Here is a 17,775-nt window from a genome sequence, read left to right as displayed (position 1 = left end):
CAGGGATGTCTGTTTTTTGTTATTTTGGAGAACCATGTTTAGAAACTAAGGCCTGGATGCTAGATGTGTTTGTTGCTACTTGGTGTCATTGTTTCTAGTCTCTCCGCAGAATTATGAAATATACGCATGTATATTAACCAATATATACACACATATCTATAATCATTTCTATAGGTGTCTATCTCTATACCTATTAAACTAAACGTGAGTTCATACTAATGTCTAAGACTCTAATCCAGTATCACATGGTTCATTCTAGCTTTTGCCCCTTGCTTATTTGTAACATCTTTTACTGACAGTGAGAAACCTAACTCAAATTATTTCCCATTTATTTACTTATTTGTTCTACACTTGTGTAAATGTGTTTTCAGATTTCTTAACTGTATTCCTGTGAGAAACAAACTTACCAACTAAAATTGTGTTTATGTACAGTTATTTTTGCGCCTAGTCTTATATTTACCAATCAAAACATCATTTTCCAAAGTCACTTATGTCAGTTCCTTTTTCTCCACCCCCTTCAGTGCCATTTCATCATATATTGGGAATACAGTTAAATTTATTTGTCACAGTATGCATTACATCCAGGATACTCTGATTAAAAATTGCATACATTAAAGTTCACCCTGTGATGTACTATTCTATGTGTTTTGACAGATGCGTAGTCATGTATCTTATGCCTACTACCGTACAGTACAGTTTCATCAACCTAAAATATTCTGTGAGTGGCCTTTGTAGTCATTCACTCCCAACCTCTGACAAATGCTGATTTGTCTTCCATCCCTATAATTTGTCTTTTCCAGAATGTTGAATAAACGGCATCATACAATATGTAGACTTTTGAATTTGGCATCTTTGACTTAGCAACATGCATTTAGGATTCATTCATGTTGTTGTCTGAATCTATAGTTTCTTCCCTTTTGTCACCTGAAGTATCCATCATCTCGAATACCAAGTTTGTTTATCCATTCACCTGTTGAAGGATAATATGATATGATTATTTCCAGTTTGGGACAATTATAAAAAAAAGCTGTTATAACCATTTGGGTATAGGCCTTTGTGTGAACATAGGTTTTCAATTAGCTGGGGAGTATGATTGCTGGATCCTATTGTAAAACTATGCTTAGCTCTGTAGGAAACTGTCAAAGTGTCTTCCCAAATAACTATCATTTTATATTCTCACTAGCAATGAATGTATGTTCCTGTTGCACTTCGTCAGCATTTGGTATCGTCAGTTATCGGATTTTAGCTATTCTAATAGGTGTGTAGTGATATCTCATTATGGTTTTGTTTGTATCTCCCTAATGACATACGATGTTGAGCATCCTTTCATATGCTTATTTGCCATCTGTATATCTTCTTTGGTAAAAATATGTATATATGTATTTTTCTTTCTTTTGTTCTTATAGATTGTGTGTGTGTGTGTTTGTATACACACATATATAAAGTTAGGTTGCTTGCTTTCTCATTGTTGAGTTTTAAGAGTTCTTTATGCATCCTAGATATGAGTCCTTTATACAATATATTGTTTTGGAAAGTAAAAACACTGAAATGGATGCAAGGTACAAATAAAAGTTTTAATCAACAGTCATATGAAAAATTTTGAAGCTGCCCAGTTGAACTTTAGGATATTTTAGATAAGTAAATACTCATTAGCTTGCTAGTTACAGTATTATTAAAGGGAATGGTTGAAACATTGGCTCTTATACAAGTTCCTCAGAATTTTTCTAGGTAAGGAAGCTAAAATTATACCCTTATGAAAATTCTCTTACTATATAAATAAACACCATGAAATCTAAATATCTTGAGCCTTTAAAGCATATTCCTATAAATAAATGAAAATATTTGTGAGATATAAGAAGATCTCTATGACTTTTGCTTCCCCTTTATGCATTGAATATAGTTTACTTTTATTTTCTGATTATAATTATACTGTATGAAATAGCAATATTATACTGGATGCTTATTCTGAGACAGATAACATGCAAACCCGTGTTACATAAATTATATTGATTTACAAATAACCCATTTGATTTCATACGAAATTTAGAAAGAATTATTTAGAAAGAATATTTAGAAATTTAGAAAGAATTTAGAAAGAATTTATATTCTTTATTTCGAAATTTAGAAAGAATTTATATTTAGAAATTTAGAAAGAATATTTACTGTGTCCAGTTTACAGAGGAAGAGCCAGAGGCAAAGGAGGCCTTTATCATTCCACATTCAAACATCGTTCAGCTACATCTAACAAAGGAAATGATAAATATTCCCTTGACAAGTTAATAAACATGTTTAGAACAATTAATTCTGTCATGAAAAATACTGTGATAAAAGAAAAATCCAAGATGAATTTGCCTATTTCAAATCTTTAGAAAACAGCTTGTTCACGGGCATTGTTGTAAGCACCATAAAAGAGACAAAAATCTAACTGTTTTAAACAGTGGTGATACCATATGATCTGTAAGAAGAAAATAAATCTCCAAAGAAATAAAAATAAATACATTATTGCTGCAACTGGAGAAAACCCGCATGCAGCAACAAAGACCCGACGTAGCCAAAAATAAATTAATAAATAAATTTTTAAAAATAAAGAAATTTAATAAATAAATAAATATATACATTAGACTTTGAAAACTGACACATTTACCTCTTAAGCAGTAGGTCATTAACATCACAAATTTACATTTGTTACTCTATAGATCCAATTGCAATCCTTGATTTTTCCATAAATAATAACAGTTAGATTTTTATATCTTTTATGGTGCTTACAACAATGCCTGTGAAACAGCTGTTTTCTAAAGATTTGAAAAACAGACAAATTCATCTTGGATTTTCCTTTTATCACAGTATTTTTCATGACAGAATTAATTAATTTTCTCTTATTACTTAATGAAGTCGTACGCTTTTCTGTGTTTACTGGCTATTTGGATTTCCTTTTTTATGAGGTTTACATCAACTATTGTTATTTATTATTATTTTTTTAATTATTTTTTTATTTTTGGCTGTGTTGGGTCTTCACTGTTGCGTGCAGGCTTTCTCTAGTTGGGGCGAGCGGAGGCTACTGTTCATTGCGGTGGCTTCTATTGTTATGGAGCACAGGATCTAGGCGTGCAGCCTTCAGTAGTTGTGGCACGTGGACTCAGTAGTTGTGGTTCACAGGCTCTAGAGCGCAGGCTCCGTAGTTGTGGCGCACGGGCTTCGTTGCTCCGTGGCATGTGGGATCTTTCCAGACCAGGGCTCGAACCCGTGTCCCCTGCCTTGGCAGGCAGTTTCTTAACCACTGCGCCACCAGGGAGGTCCAACTGTTGTTATTTTGAATTCTTCTCCATTTCCAAGTAATACTCTTACATGACTATTATCTCACTAAATTGGAGGCATTATCTGTTCACTTTGTAACTTACTAATAAGTAGGGGTTTAGTTCCTTTACACTCTTTCCTATGTCCGCACTGCTCAGTAAAGTTATGCCATCATGAGTTATTCCACTGCTCATGATCTCTTTGACTTGTAGTGATATACTTAAAAACCTACATTGTTGATCAACTAGAAACTCTCTCAACGTCACACTTTGTAAAATGAGACCATTCATACCATCTTCCCTTTTTCCTACTTCCTGTCTACCTTCCAAACCTAGCTTTTACGTTGTCAACGTTGAAATTTATATTCTGTTCTATGTGCAGTTAAGTCTTCTGTTATTTGAGAGTCAGTATGGAGTAAGGTTTAAGGGAACAGGCAGACAGCCTAAACTCAAAGCTTCGATCCAACATTAAATTAGGTACAGCCTGGGCAAGCTTCCTTCCCTGTCTTAGCTTCCTGTTCTCAAAAGTGGGAATGATATTAGCACCAACCTCATAAGGCTATTCAGAGGATTAAATGAGTTAATATATGCAAAAACACTGAGAGCCTAATATATATTAAGTACATACTAGTACACAATACATTTCAGTACATACCAAGTTAATACTAATACATACTAAGTATAGTTTATGTTAGTTATTTGTGATTACATTCAAGTTGACAATAAAAGCTGCAAACCAAGGCAGCATTGCCATTATTACAATGAAATTAATATTGCCCCCTGCAGATGTACTGTGTCTCTGTGTATAGACTACACCTCGTTCCGTACTGTGCCAGTGTCACTGCCCTTGTGCAGGGTGACCACATACCCCAAACCACCTTGGGCTGTTCCAGTTTATACCTGTTGTCCTGATGTTATAGCATTAGAGCCCCTCCTTACACTATTGAAGTGTAAGGAGTTTGGACAAGTTCTGCTTTGGAAAACAAACTAGATAGGTGGTCATTACCCCTGTGTGTCACTGAAAAGGGGCACATCTATAGTGTCAAGTTTAAGTGGATTCTTCCCTTCCTCACCAATAGTAGGTTAAAAATCAACCAGAGTTTAGTTGGCTTCAGGTTTATGTCCGTATAGCCCTTTCTCCTCTGGAGTTCAAGTTCCTTCTCCTCTTCGTCTCCCTCCTCCCTTCCAACAGTGCCTAATACCTAGTAAGTACAATATGCCTCAAGGTGTTTCTAAGCTCTCAATCACACAATCAATAGAAGCTTCTCCACTCTAGACTAGCTGCAATCTGCACTGAATCCCCTATTACCTTCCTTCTTGGTTTATTGCCTCATTTTGCTGGATTATTTCTATAAATAGCTTACGATGTAGCATAGGAGGTCAATTTTTCAAATTACTTTGTGTACAAAATATCTTCTTCAGCCTCCACTTATGACTCAGAGTTTGGCTGGATACAAACCCCTAGGGTGACAATTATGTGCCTGAAAAACTTTGGAGGTATCTTTCTAATGCCTTCCAGGATCCATGGTGCTGATGACAAGTATGATAAAGTCAGATTTAAAAATTTTTTTTTAGGTGACCAGTAGTTTTCTCTCTGGAATGGTTGTGTCCTCTCAGTATTTTATTCTATTTTAATTTATTTTTTCAGTATTTTAAAGTTTCACAATGAAGGGTGCCTAGGTATGAGTCTATTCTTGCTCGTCTTGCATAACTATTTTCAATCTGAGGCCTGATGTCTACTTTCAGCTGTGGAGAATTTTGTTGCCCTTTGACAGCTTCCCTCCATTTTTTTTCTGGGTCTGGAGTTGCTAATAGTAACATGTGGGATCTCCCAGATGCACCCTCTAACATATGTCTATCACATTTTCCATTGTGTCTTTTTTATATACTGAGAAATTTTTTAAATTCCTACTGAATTTATTTCAGCAACCATATTTTCATTTCCAGGAGACCTCTCTTGCTTTCTGACCATTCTCTTTTTAATTAACACCCTAGTCTTATTTTATAGTTCCTAGCTCTTTTTAAACCTCTCTCAGGATATTAATTAAGGTTTTTCCTTAAATTATTTTGTTCTCTAAATTGTCCCTGGTCCTACTAGGATATGTTTTCACTCTTTTCCCCCCTCTCTCATGTTGTAAGCTTTACTCAACTATCAGGCAAATGACAGTTATTTTCTATTTAAGAATGAGTGCAGAAAGCTCCCTGAAGTCAACGACTGATTGGCGTCTTATGCAGGAAGAAGCGGGCAGTAACTGTAACAGGATCTCCCCCAAACACAATTTTCTAGGGTGTAAAAACTCAGACTAGCTGCCCTAGCTCTCGCAAGTTTCACTGTTTTCAAAATGAAATCATCTCATTTCAGGAGCATGAGGGTGGGGCTGGCAGTCCCCTCCTCCAAACACAGCCCTTCAATGAGCTCCCCTATTTCAGTCACACTTTTAACTAACTCCACCCTCTCTCCTACATGCGCATCAAAGCACGGAGCTACTTCTGCAGGTGGGGTCAGAATCCTCCTCACTTGCAGGTGGTCCCTGTGCATATTCTAGGTGATGCTTTTCCTCTGTTCTACTGCTTCGGTTTCACACTCTTCCACCTGTCATCCGTCTTTCCATACTATGTTGAAATCTCTTGATTGTTGTGGGCTTATATACTGAAACACTTTGATACCATCATTGTAGTGTCTTGTCAAAATGGAGAAGGGCTAAAAGGGATCTCATGCATTCTGAATCTGCTATTCTGTGGTCCCAGTGTTTAAACTTCTTGGTCTTCCCCAGTGTCTATCATTGCTTTTAGAAATACAATCTCCTGGTCTACTCGTGAAGGAAATGAATACACCACATCTAAAATGACAAGGAATGCGGGTTAGATGCACTAGGGTCTTGTTGTACTCTGCCATTTACTAATACACCACTTATGTGCTACAAATTGTAGGTGCTCATTTATAAAACGAAAGGGGGTAACTTTACATGAACTAAAGATTTCTCCTGCTCTAACTCATAATTTTCTAAGTTCTTTTCTTAAAATTTCTCTATATTATCATTAATTTTCATTAAAAATAAAAATTGGGCTTCCCTGGTGGCACAGTGGTTGAGAGTCCGCCTGCTGATGCAGGGGACATGGGTTCGGGCCCCGGTTTGGGTGGATCCCACATGCGGTGGAGCGGCTGGGCCCGTGAGCCATGACTGCTGAGCCTGCGCGTCCGGAGCCTGTGCTCCGCAACAGGAGAGGCCACAACAATGAGAGGCCTGCGTACCACAAAAAAATAAAATAAAATAAAATAATAAAAAATAAAAATCTCACTTTCTCTTTTGAAAATCAAAGAGTAATTCCCATAGTCCTACAATAATGGGATAATTAATTCTGAAACTTGTCAAGTTTTGGGTTTCATATGAAAAGAAAATCACATTAACTAATTTTTAAATTTAAATAATTAAGTTTAAATAATTATTAAAAATTAAATATGGACTTTGTAGCACAAAGACAAGGTCCCCACAAATGGTGTTCCTTTATTTACTAGAAGTGTTCAGCTCTGCATTGAAGTTGAAATAAAATAAATATATTATTTTTGAGGTGCAAAAATTTCTTATAAAAATCAAATTTTCTTTTCTGTCCATACAAACAAAAGTATGGAATGACATTAGAGGTCAGTTTTATTTGGTAATAGAATGTAGCTTCTTGATATTTTTGATTTTAGGAATGGAGAATATCAACATCAAAACTTTTTTCAACTTTACTTTTATTTAAAATGAGGCCATATTTTCCTCTTATAAAAAGAGAGTTCAACTAGAACTGTCAATTTTCTCATCTTTAAACAAGATCACTGAATCAGCTGACTGTATTCATTCAGAACTCAATTTCCTTATCTTATGATCACTAAGGTTCTCCCTACATCTAATATACTAAGGTTCTAAGGAAAGGAAAATATATTACTAACGGCATGTTTTGGTTTTTATTTCTTAGAGTTCAAATGTCCACCATTCACCTTGGTCTAAGCTTAAGGAACCATTCAAGGGGATACAATGCAGATGGGAGGAGAAAACAGAACCCTCACACAAGCTGTGCCGTGTTGCAATGAGGCTTCCATTTGAAAAATAATCTTCTCTATAGCTTTAAAGTGATAACTTTGTACCTGCACTGCTTCTTGTTTCAAACGGATTTTCTCTGGCTCTTCCTGAACACGTTCTGAGGAATCATCAGCCTCTTCCACTTCTGAGGAGGAAGGACTCTCTACAGTCACAGTCATAAGAAATTCTGATGGACCTGAGTGTCTGAGGAAGAAGATAAGAAATCCCAGAGTTGTTACACTGAAGTGCAAAGAAAGAAGACAAGATTGTATAAAAGACAACACAAGCCAGATACCAAGTATCCAAATATTAGAGGACATTTAACAAAAGTGAACTGAGGTATCATTCTTTATAAATGTCTCTCACTGCTCCTTAGTCTAAAACAGGCAATGACTGAGTAAAATTACAGGAACTTATTTTTGCTATGTTACTGTACAGACCTCTGTTGTACGTGCTTAGGATTAGTAATGGGAATTGCCCATATTATTTTTTTAAGTTTCTTTCACAGAAGCCAAGTGAAGATCCAAGGTAAACATTTTTTCTCAGATCAACTTTATACTGCAAATGAAAAATTTACTCTTCACCATCAGACAAAAACAATCTGGAAGAAAATGTAGTTTTTCAGAAGAAAATACATCAGCAAAGGGACTGATGAATAATCAGAAAGTCAACATATCTAAGCTGTGAATAATAGACATTAGAATTTAAAAAAATAAATCACATACACATACACAACTAAAACTGACCCATCAAAAATTTCATCTTCTCACCACCCTTAAGCCAAAACTAGGGCAACAGTAATACAATTCTCCCATCAAGCTTCACTGCCACTGCAAAGTTGTTCAATAGGACATTTCCAAACATTTAAAAACTGACCTGGCCACAACCCCATAAAAGTCTACAGATCATAAAGAACTGTGCTGGGATTATACAACCACGCAGAAAACAGTTCACTAGGACATCCTTTTGACAACAAGCAGCAAACCCTGCAGCATAGGAAAACCCTAACAGGAGAACGAGGTGCACACCCCTCTCTCTGGGAATGCAAGGCCAGGACTGACACCCGAGATGCTCTTCTCTCAACCTCAGCAGTGGTGCCATTCACAGAGCAACTATGCAGTCTCCCAAGACCACTGGGAAGGAGAATCTGATACTGACAGTATTAGCTTGACATGAGGCCATAAGCGAGGGAATGTGTGTGGCCTTGGTGAGAGAGCAGAGGTTTGGGAGATGCTGCTTTATACTGGCTTTCAGATCAGGAATTTGTACATTTAGCCCGCAAACAACGTTTCTTGAAAACGTGTGAACATTCTTGAGTATAACAGCTCCGTGTGAGGGGTCAGAAATGGCAGTCAAGTTCGCTTCACTGGGTAACAGCTGATTTGCGGACTGGAAAACAGGCTTCCTTGTTTACAGACATAACCACAGGCTGCGTGCTGTGTGCCAAATCCACACAACTACACAGTTGCATTGGGAGAGCGACCAAACATGTTTTACATGGATTTATTTCAGAGAGGGAAATGCTTCATGTAAGGCTCTGTCAGTTTCAAAAGCAAGAAGAATGACCATCCACCTTTCCCAGTTCAAGCCCTATATATCATAAATATGATAGCTACAAACCGGCAACTGATTACCTACATCACAAGCTTTGATGAATGGAAAGCCCCTAAAAAGATATCAACAGAACGAAGTTAGATCTTCATGTAAATACATCACCAGTTAAACCCACTTAATACAACTATTTAGTATTATGTACAGTATCCATACAGAATTGTGTATAAAAATAAATAAGCTCAAAAGAAGGACCTGGAAGGCTCTGCTATGGAGAAAACTCAACAGCATTCAGCCGACTGGCTTGGTAATAACTCTCTGAACTGCTGAGAGGCCCCTTCAGTTCCTATGTTCAGGATGGTTGAGATTTCAGTCTCACTTCTTTAAATGGTGATATTAATCGTTCTCTAATTTACCACTCTGTGTAACGAGGATGGACCTGAGATTAAGTGTCTCAGGAAGAAGACAGGAAACCACAGAGTTGTTAAACTCAAGTGCAAACACTGGGGATTCAACACTATGGTTTATGCAACAGCAATTCACATCACCATTTGGTCATATTCTTTCTACAAAACAAAAGCTGCACTCACATGTATGAAAAGACAAAAATTAACTGCCATCTGTATCAATATGTTAGTGTGCTTCAATCACATATGTTTTCATGAAAGTTTAAACATAAAATCACCTTTAAGATCTTGACCATGTGATCTGTTCCCTGCCAGGTCAGATTATACCCCATGAAGTTTACTGTTTTAACAGTGATAGAGTTCTTTATACCTTGACAACTAAAAGGAAAAACACACACACACACACACACACACACACAATAAGATCAAGAGCCTATACATTTGTCAATCTTGACTTATTTGCTTTTCTTGAGTCAATTGGAGGTTTATAGCCACATTCTTAAAACCATTAATTACAATCTTCCCAAACAGGTAATTGATGAACTGATGCATTCTAAAACTCGTCAGTAACAAAGTGTTATTCCAGTTTACAGCAACAGTTTAATTCTATTTAGGTACTAAAACTGAATACACTGAATACTGCAAACTTTATTCCCAACCACTCAGTAAAGTACTACATACTTTTGAGACAAAGGGAAAAAAAGAAAAACCTAAAAACATAAGACTCCTCCGATTTTCATTTCCAATGATACATGCCAATCTTGATGATCAATCAGCGATTTAAATGTCAACTATAATCCCGGTATTTTATTAGCTGCTCTGCAGTGTACTAGAGCAATAGAAGAGAGAGGACCTCAAACCCTCTGTTCCCTCAAAGTGAAAGGCAGGCTTCCTGACCCCTCCAGACCACTACTGGACACAAGGAAGGCACACTAATCTTTCAGGACCCTAATCAAGAGTCACCTGCTTTGTGATTACTTCCATGACACACCCTCACCAACACCACTGAGTTTGCTGCTCCTACGGGACGTTACATATATTTCCTATTTTAACACATACCACACTGCAGCATAATTATGATTGCAGATAGATGTTTTAACAATTGAAAGAGAATGATGACTTTTTTGCTCTTCATCTTGCTATTTCCCTTCCTATTTCTTGAAGAGAAACCATAAAAATATAAACAAACAGAAAATATACAAAACATGTGGTTTGTGGCTTAACACAAACTTAAGTAAGATTAATTCTGACAGTATCCAGCATGACAAACTTCCATGGTACAAATGAGAATGGACCAAGGTTTGAGCAGGTACAGGAGACAATCCAGGCCTGAACAACAACAACAAAAGGTAGACAAGAAAATGTAGACAGACGTGGTGTGTAGGAAATCACGAGACCAGTCTGATGGGAAGAGACTTAAACAAGACTGAAACTCACTTTCTAAACCTCCATCCCCAACTGGACAATTCACAAGACACAGGTGCACCAAAGAAGCCAATTATTCAATCCCTTTAATGGGGAGGAACAGTTTAAACTTTTATTGGTTTAGTTCGCTCCAAAAAGCAACTATCAAATGTTGGCAGGACACAATGAAGGCTTACCTTTGTTAACATAGTTAAGTCTCTCTCTCTCACAACTAGCCCACTAAGCTCCACATTCCTTAGCACACCCGATGCACTTACACAGCATTTATGAGCTTTACACAACTGGAAGGTCACATCTTTATTTCTTATCTCAGGAACACGACTTTTGTAAACTTTATTTCTGTCACAACCTAAAGCAAAATTGTTGTAAAATGAGTGATTTAAACCATACATTTTATCATCATTAAAAAGTATCTAAATAAAAACAAAAGCATCTGCTCTGTGCTAAGGATTAGGAACGACTCCTGCCCTTAAAGCTTTCATTAAGGAGGAAGATGTATAAACTCAAAATTTCAATCACGTGAGATAAATAAACATAACCTTTATGCATAGAGGTTCCTATGGAGGCAAAAAGTTATATCTAAGTGACGGCTTCATGATAACCCTGAAGTACAGTCTAGAAAGATGAGGCTACGCAGAGTTGGAGTAGGAGGTGCATTAACTGCAGAGGGAACATCTGTGAAAAGACACTCAAGCCTGACTCCTGCTGGGCACTGTAAATACTGCAGGTGGGGATGACTAAAGGCCAGGGGTCCAAGTGTGAGAAGAGACAGAAATGAAAATAGAGATGTTGGCCCAAGCAAGCCTGGGAGAGAGCGTGGCTTGTATCCCACAGGTGGTGAGACCTGGGGCTACCACTGGCTGAGTAAGGGTGCCTCCGCTGATTAGAAAAAGGCTCCCCGCTGCTGAAGGACCGACTAGATAAAGGGAGTGATCACAAAAAGCTCCCCTTCCTCAGGGCAAAGAGCCCCAGGAGGCTTGGCCGAACATAGTTCAGACTACACGCCTCCGTGCAGAGCACACGCTGGGCGGCTAGTCTGCACTAACTCTGTGTGGGCAAGCCATCAGCAGCATTATTTTAAGCACATCTTTTTATGTTAGAAGATCACTTAACCCGAGTAGGCACATGAACTTAGAGGAACTGAACCCAGGGGCCGTGAAACCACCCAGGAGTTTCTGCCATAGTCTGGGCAAAATGCAATATGGATGAAGAAGCAAATTTAGGAGGAGGCCAAAATTTACAGGATAGACCCACTGGGTGCAAGACGTAAAGAAGGTTCAGTGAAGGAACTCTGAAGAGAATGGGCTCTGCAATAAACTTTTCTTACATTCAGTGTAAAATATTAGGCAAAATTAAGTACACTGGCCTTTAAGGTCCCTTCCAGCTCTAATTCCTTTTGATTTCTAACTTATTACTCTGGTTGAGTAAAGTCCCTTCAGAGGTACAGAACAGTTCTTATACCTGAATGGGATGCAAAGAATAATCTGACTTCTCTTCACCAGGGGATGAGTTGAACTGTCCTTGCAGAAGAGATAACAGATGGTGTGAACCCCAGATCCTAGAAAAGGGCCAGGCACACGATGAGTATTCAGCTTTTCAAAATCAAATGAACAATCATTTCCTCTCCTAGATCCTCACACCCTTCCTCTGCTGGCTACTTTCTCACAGCTTATAAACATCCTCAAATATACCCACTTAAAAATCTCTCAGACCTAGGATTCTTTGGATCTTCTTGTGGATAACCTAAGTCTCACCCATGCCTTCAAATACCTGTCCTCCCAAAAAGCCCAGATCTGTACCTTGGGTCCAGACCCGTCTACCAGGCCCCTCTAAAGCACTGAAGATGAAGTAAGATCCTCTCGCCACCCCCAATCCCTTCCTACTGTGCTCTGTGTCTCTCAAAAAGATGCAGCTGTAAACTGTCACCCATGCTTGCTGCCCTCCCTTTTCTAACTGGTCACCAGGCCTCACCCATTCTCTCTCAGAGCTGCAAAACCCAGTCCCACCTTTCATAACTTAAGTGGGACCCTCAGATTACAAATCACCCTGCACCACATCAACTGCCTTCCACATGGAGGTCCGAGTGAGCCTCTAAACCACAAGTCCATCTCACTGTTCTTTGGTGGAAATTTCCCACAGCCTTCAGGATAAACATCCAAACTTCTGACACGACAAACAAGGCCCCCTTCTCTTGGGCCTCACTAAGTTTCCAGTATCCACTCTCATTTCTTTCCCAAACCCTGAGTTCCACTCCTGTACATTAGTTTTGCCATATTTTCTTATATTTCTCAAACTTCAACACACACTCCTCTCTCCTGCCACCCCAGGACCTTCTACATATCCTTAGAAAGGATGGCACCTCCTCCAAGAATCCTACCCTGAACTTTCCCTTCCAAGGTTCTGTGCTCTGCAAAGGGGAAAGATCGGGGGGAGGGATAAATTAGGAGTTTAGCATTAACATATACACACGACTGTATATAAACTAGATAATCAACAAGGACCTACTGCATAGCACAGGGAACTCTACTGCATATCCTGTAACAAACTAGACGGGAAAAGACTCTGAAAAGGAATGGATATCTGTATAACGGAATCACTTTACTGTACACCTGAAACTAACACAATATTGTAAATCAACTATCCTCCAATATAAAATAAAAATTAAATTAAAGAAAAAAGAGATTCTGGGCTCTGTAGCACCAGAACTCACTTCTTCCAGAGCACTGACTACTGTGCTTGTGTTTACTTGCTGCCCAGTAGAAGGGAAGATTACATACGGCAGAAGCATCCTCCCCAGCAGCCCTTGGTTCTGACAACTCATTCAAGTGCCAGGCTACTTTACACACATAACCTGCTTAACTAATTCTAAGAACCCACAGAAAGAGTGGTTATTAACGTCATTTTACAAGTGTGGGGATTGTAGTGCAAAAGAAACCTGCCCAGGCCACAGACAGCATAAGCCCTGCAATTCACACCCTAAGCTGCCTTCACACCAGTGCTCTTTGCACTATATGATACGACAATTGAAAAAATTTTTTTTTCCTGAGCCCTGTTTTAATGGAAAGGAAATGAAGCTGGGATATATCCATTTCCTAATCGCTTTGGTGTGTACCAGGCAAAGTCATGCAACAGACCAGGTAACATCTGTGCAACAATTAACGATGCTCCAAACTGTGCTAAGTGTTCTACTTTGTAGAGTCTAGAAGCATTAACACAGTGCATCCTTGTATCCGCCACAGAGACTGGGTCCTGTTCAGCCCACGCTACAGATGGGAACACTGAGACCTTGAATCCTTAAGGCACCCGGCCGGGGTCACCGAGCTGGCAGGAGTCCTAGGCCGCACACCCCGTCTAGTGCACGCACACCCGGGCACTGCGCACTGGTTCTAGTGCCCACCCTCCACCTTGCACCATTTAACACCCCGCTTCTCAGCGCCTACATGAGGGGCCCTGGAAGCCGGAAGTACAAACCTGTCTCGACAAGCCGTGGCTGGAAGAAGCTCTGGATACAGATCAGGGGCAGCGGGTGCTCAGGAGTGGTGCCCAGTGCACCCCGCGGAGGCGGTCGGCCTTAAGTCCAGCAGGCCCTCCTGTAGGGAAGCGCGCACGGAGGGCAGAGGCACCGAGTCCTGCAGTGCGCACAGGTCCTCAGAGCGCGTAAAGATGTCGGCCGCGCTGTCCCGGCGCAGCTTCACCGAGTGATCATGGCCCGAGCGCGGCCTCGGGGACGCTGGCTGCGGACACGATGCCCACACCCGCCTGGGGGCCCGGCTCGCCTCCCGGCCCCTCGGGCGCCCACCGCCCGGCGGCTGTGGCCCCGCAGCGTGCGCAGGACCGGCGTCGCAGCCAGAAGACATAGGGCCGCGCGCCCCAGGTAGGCCAACATCGCCATGCCGCGCTCCGGAGACCCCGCGTGGCCTCATGCTGGCGCAGCTATCAACGCCCTCCACGCCGCGGGGCTGCGGTTTACGTCGGCGGGCGGTGCCGTGGGGGCGGGGCTCGAGGACGTCAGCACGCTCGCCGTGCGTCGCGTCCCCCCGCAGCCCTGTCTCCCATGGTGACGCGGCCTGAAGAGAAGGGGCTTGAGCTCTGAGACTAAGGCAGCGCGAAACGTGCGAGGTGTGGAGACTTCGGGGTTTCCAAACAGCGTTTGCTGACTCATCCTAACAAACGTGAGACCTGGTTGTATCAACGCATTTTAAACGTAAACTCCCGTAAGTGTCTGGGCTCCCCCCGCCCAGGAGAGAGCGTGTATTCCGTGAGGGACACACGAAAGGCGGAGTGAACGTCTGCCTGTGGTCCCTTACCTGGTGCACGGGTGTGTGAATTTATGCGGAGAGCTCTTAATTTCTGGAGTTTCTGCTAACTTGACACGGTAGTTGGCAGATGGTGACGTGTTCCATGCATTCAGGACATGATCGTGGTTACTAATAATTACTTTGTTTTGTACTGACAACTGCACAGAGAATTTACTACTGAATATCCACTTTACAGAAGGGAAACTGAGGCGTAGGAAGTGAAGTGACCGAGTTAAGAGGAAGGACTCAGACTATCGGTGTTAGTAAATGAACCCTGCAGGGGGCCGTTAGCCTGCGGTGGCTCTAGCGATGCGGCCGCCTACGTAAACCAACCAAAATCTAAGCCTGTCAACGGCTCAGGGTGACGCACACCGCTGAGGACCACCAGTCACAAACCACCAACTAGGCTTTAAAGCGATAGCAAGTCAGTCATTTCCTTGCTTGGCTTCTGCCCTTTTAAAATAAACATCTCTGCAGCTCCTGTGGCTGGAGCGCTCCTCACCACTTCCGCTTTGGTGGTGCCTGAATTGAATCTATTTTTGCTCACGGAAAGTCTTATTTTAAACATGCCTCAGTCTGTCTTTTAACATTGGCCGTAGAAGTTGGATTTGTGTCCAGTTTCTAGAACAGTGGTCGTCCTCTGGTCAGGCCTTAGGCGTTATGCATACAGCGTTCCTCTTCTACCACCACCTTCTGGATGCCTCCACCCACTACCAGCTCCCGCGTACCAGATCCCCTACATGTGGTCAGCAATGGCTTTCACACGCAGCGTGCTCACATTATAACGTCGCAGACACTCCTCCGTCCTCCAGCCAGCGTGTGAACTGAAACATTACCATTCCTGTGCAAGAGCCTGCTGTGACCACTTTCCCCAACACAGCCACTCCCCAGCTGACCCTGGGTAACCACTCTTCTGAACTTGGTCTCCATCACTGCATGCATGTCTTTCTATTTAGGCTACATTTTTAAGTACTGTTAAACCTCATATAGTATTCTACTATGTTTTCTCTTCTTACTTGCTTTTTTTAGTGTTATCGTTGCTAGGTTCATCCATGCTGACACGTAAAGATCTGTGTAGTTCATGTACTTTCCTCACTATGTAGGATTCCCATGTAAGGAAATACAATAATTTATATGTGCATTTTCCTGTTGATGGACATCTAAATTGTTTCCAATTTTCAGTATGATTTCTGTTTTAAAAAAATTTTATATACTTTCTAAAGGTTACTGTACATTTACAGTTACTACAAAGTATTGGCTATATTCCCTGTGTTGTACAATACGTCTCTGAGCCTATCGTACACCCAGTAGTTTACGTCTCTCACTTCCCCACCCCGTATTGCCCCCTCCTCCCCCTCCGCACTGACAACCATTAGTTTGTTCTCTATATCTGTGACTCTCCTTCTTTTTTGTTATATTCGGTAGATTGCTGGATTTTTTAGATTCCATATATAGGTGATATTCTACAGTATTTGTTTTTGTTTGACTTTTTTCACTGACCACAATGCCCTCCAAGTCCATCTATGTTGCTGCAAATGGCAACATTTCTTTCTTTTTTAAGGCTGAGTAGTCTGCCATTGGTTATATGTACCGCATCTTCTTTATCCATTCATCACTTGATGACACTTAGGTTGCTTCCATATCTTGGTAATTGTAAACACTGATGCTCCGAACATTGGGGTGCATGTGTCTTTTCAAATACGTGTTTTTGAAAACACGTGTTTTTGTTCTTTTTGGATTTAAACCCAGGAGTGGAGTTGCGAGGTCATATGGTAGTTCTAGTTTTAGTTTTTGAGGACCCTCCATACTCTTGTCCACAGAGGCTGCACCAGTTTACATTCCTACCAACAGTGTGCCAGGGTTCCGTTTTCTCTGACAATTGTACATTTTCTTCCTCGGGGTAATTGAGATGATGGTCGGATAATAACGTAAGATCGGGCGAAGTCTAAAGGAATCGTAGAACAGCTGGATGGAGTAGGAAAACTTCTGTTCGCTGGCGTCTCAATGTGAGAGAGACACCAAGACATGTGGGCCACGTTCTGGAGAGAAGGAAACACAGACGCAAGCTTGACATTGGGCGCAGCTTTTCTCCTTGGGGCATTTGCTGGTTCAAATGTTACAGCCTAGGAGCTGAAAAGCCAAAGAGTTCAAAGGACTCTAACGACAGAAGCCAAACGGCAAGAACCGTTTTCCATTGATAAACAGCATTTTAACTATGTAGAAGCAGAAAATGAAAAGAAAGAACTTTGCTTTACATTTAATAAAAGTTGAGGGAGATCTTTGTGGTATATGAGTGAACTTATTTGTGGAAATTTAGCCATGTACATTGTGTTGAAGAGGCACCAAGAGTTCAAGAATTCTCACAATTTGAGTACACAGTTCCCTTAAATGTAGGCATGGTGGCACCATTTACATAACAATGATTTGGAGGATGTTGTGTTCGTCAGCTCATGCTGTGATAATGCTTTGGAACAAATCACACCAAAGTCAGTTACATAAACAAGAATTTATTTTTCTTGGACCTCTGGGCCAGCTGCAGTGGCTCTCTTTTAGACCTCTAGATGGCTAGTTTTGTTCCGTGTTTTGGGTCAGTTTGAGGTCTGTCATACACCTCTTCGTCTGGAGCCCAACTGTGAGGCCGCAGCTCCCAGGCCCTGTCTTCTCTAAAAGTTCACGGAAACATAAGAGGTGAGCCCAACCGCACAAGCCCATTTAAGGCCTCTTCTGCTCATTTAAG

General features: G+C 40.8%; 1 protein-coding gene across 4 annotated transcripts; it reads right to left on the bottom strand.

The window, feature by feature from the left end:
* Positions 1–714: 714 nt before the first annotated feature.
* Positions 715–14,604, bottom strand: LOC308610886 (uncharacterized protein). 4 transcript variants are annotated; one of them, XM_081259884.1, is made up of 5 exons: positions 14,212–14,604; positions 12,202–12,298; positions 10,998–11,089; positions 7,423–7,561; positions 715–970 (listed from the first exon to the last, which is right to left on the bottom strand). In XM_081259884.1, exon 1 carries the CDS (start codon positions 14,595–14,597, stop codon positions 14,271–14,273), a length of 327 nt encoding a protein of 108 aa, XP_081116010.1. In that variant the 5' UTR covers positions 14,598–14,604; the 3' UTR covers positions 715–970; positions 7,423–7,561; positions 10,998–11,089; positions 12,202–12,298; positions 14,212–14,270. The 4 variants fall into 4 exon arrangements, 2 of the variants coding, with proteins under 2 accessions (XP_081116010.1, XP_081116011.1); XM_081259885.1 differs by lacking the exon at positions 715–970 and adding an exon at positions 7,014–7,098; XR_014014684.1 differs by lacking the exons at positions 12,202–12,298; positions 14,212–14,604 and having other exon boundaries at positions 10,917–11,009.
* Between the last annotated feature and the right edge of the window lie 3,171 nt (positions 14,605–17,775).

The sequence above is a fragment of the Mesoplodon bidens genome, assembly GCF_964165515.1.
Source record: "Mesoplodon bidens genome assembly, contig: HAP1_SCAFFOLD_190, whole genome shotgun sequence".
Lineage (NCBI taxonomy): Eukaryota > Metazoa > Chordata > Mammalia > Artiodactyla > Ziphiidae > Mesoplodon > Mesoplodon bidens.
This window is presented reverse-complemented; position numbering and strand designations above follow the sequence as displayed.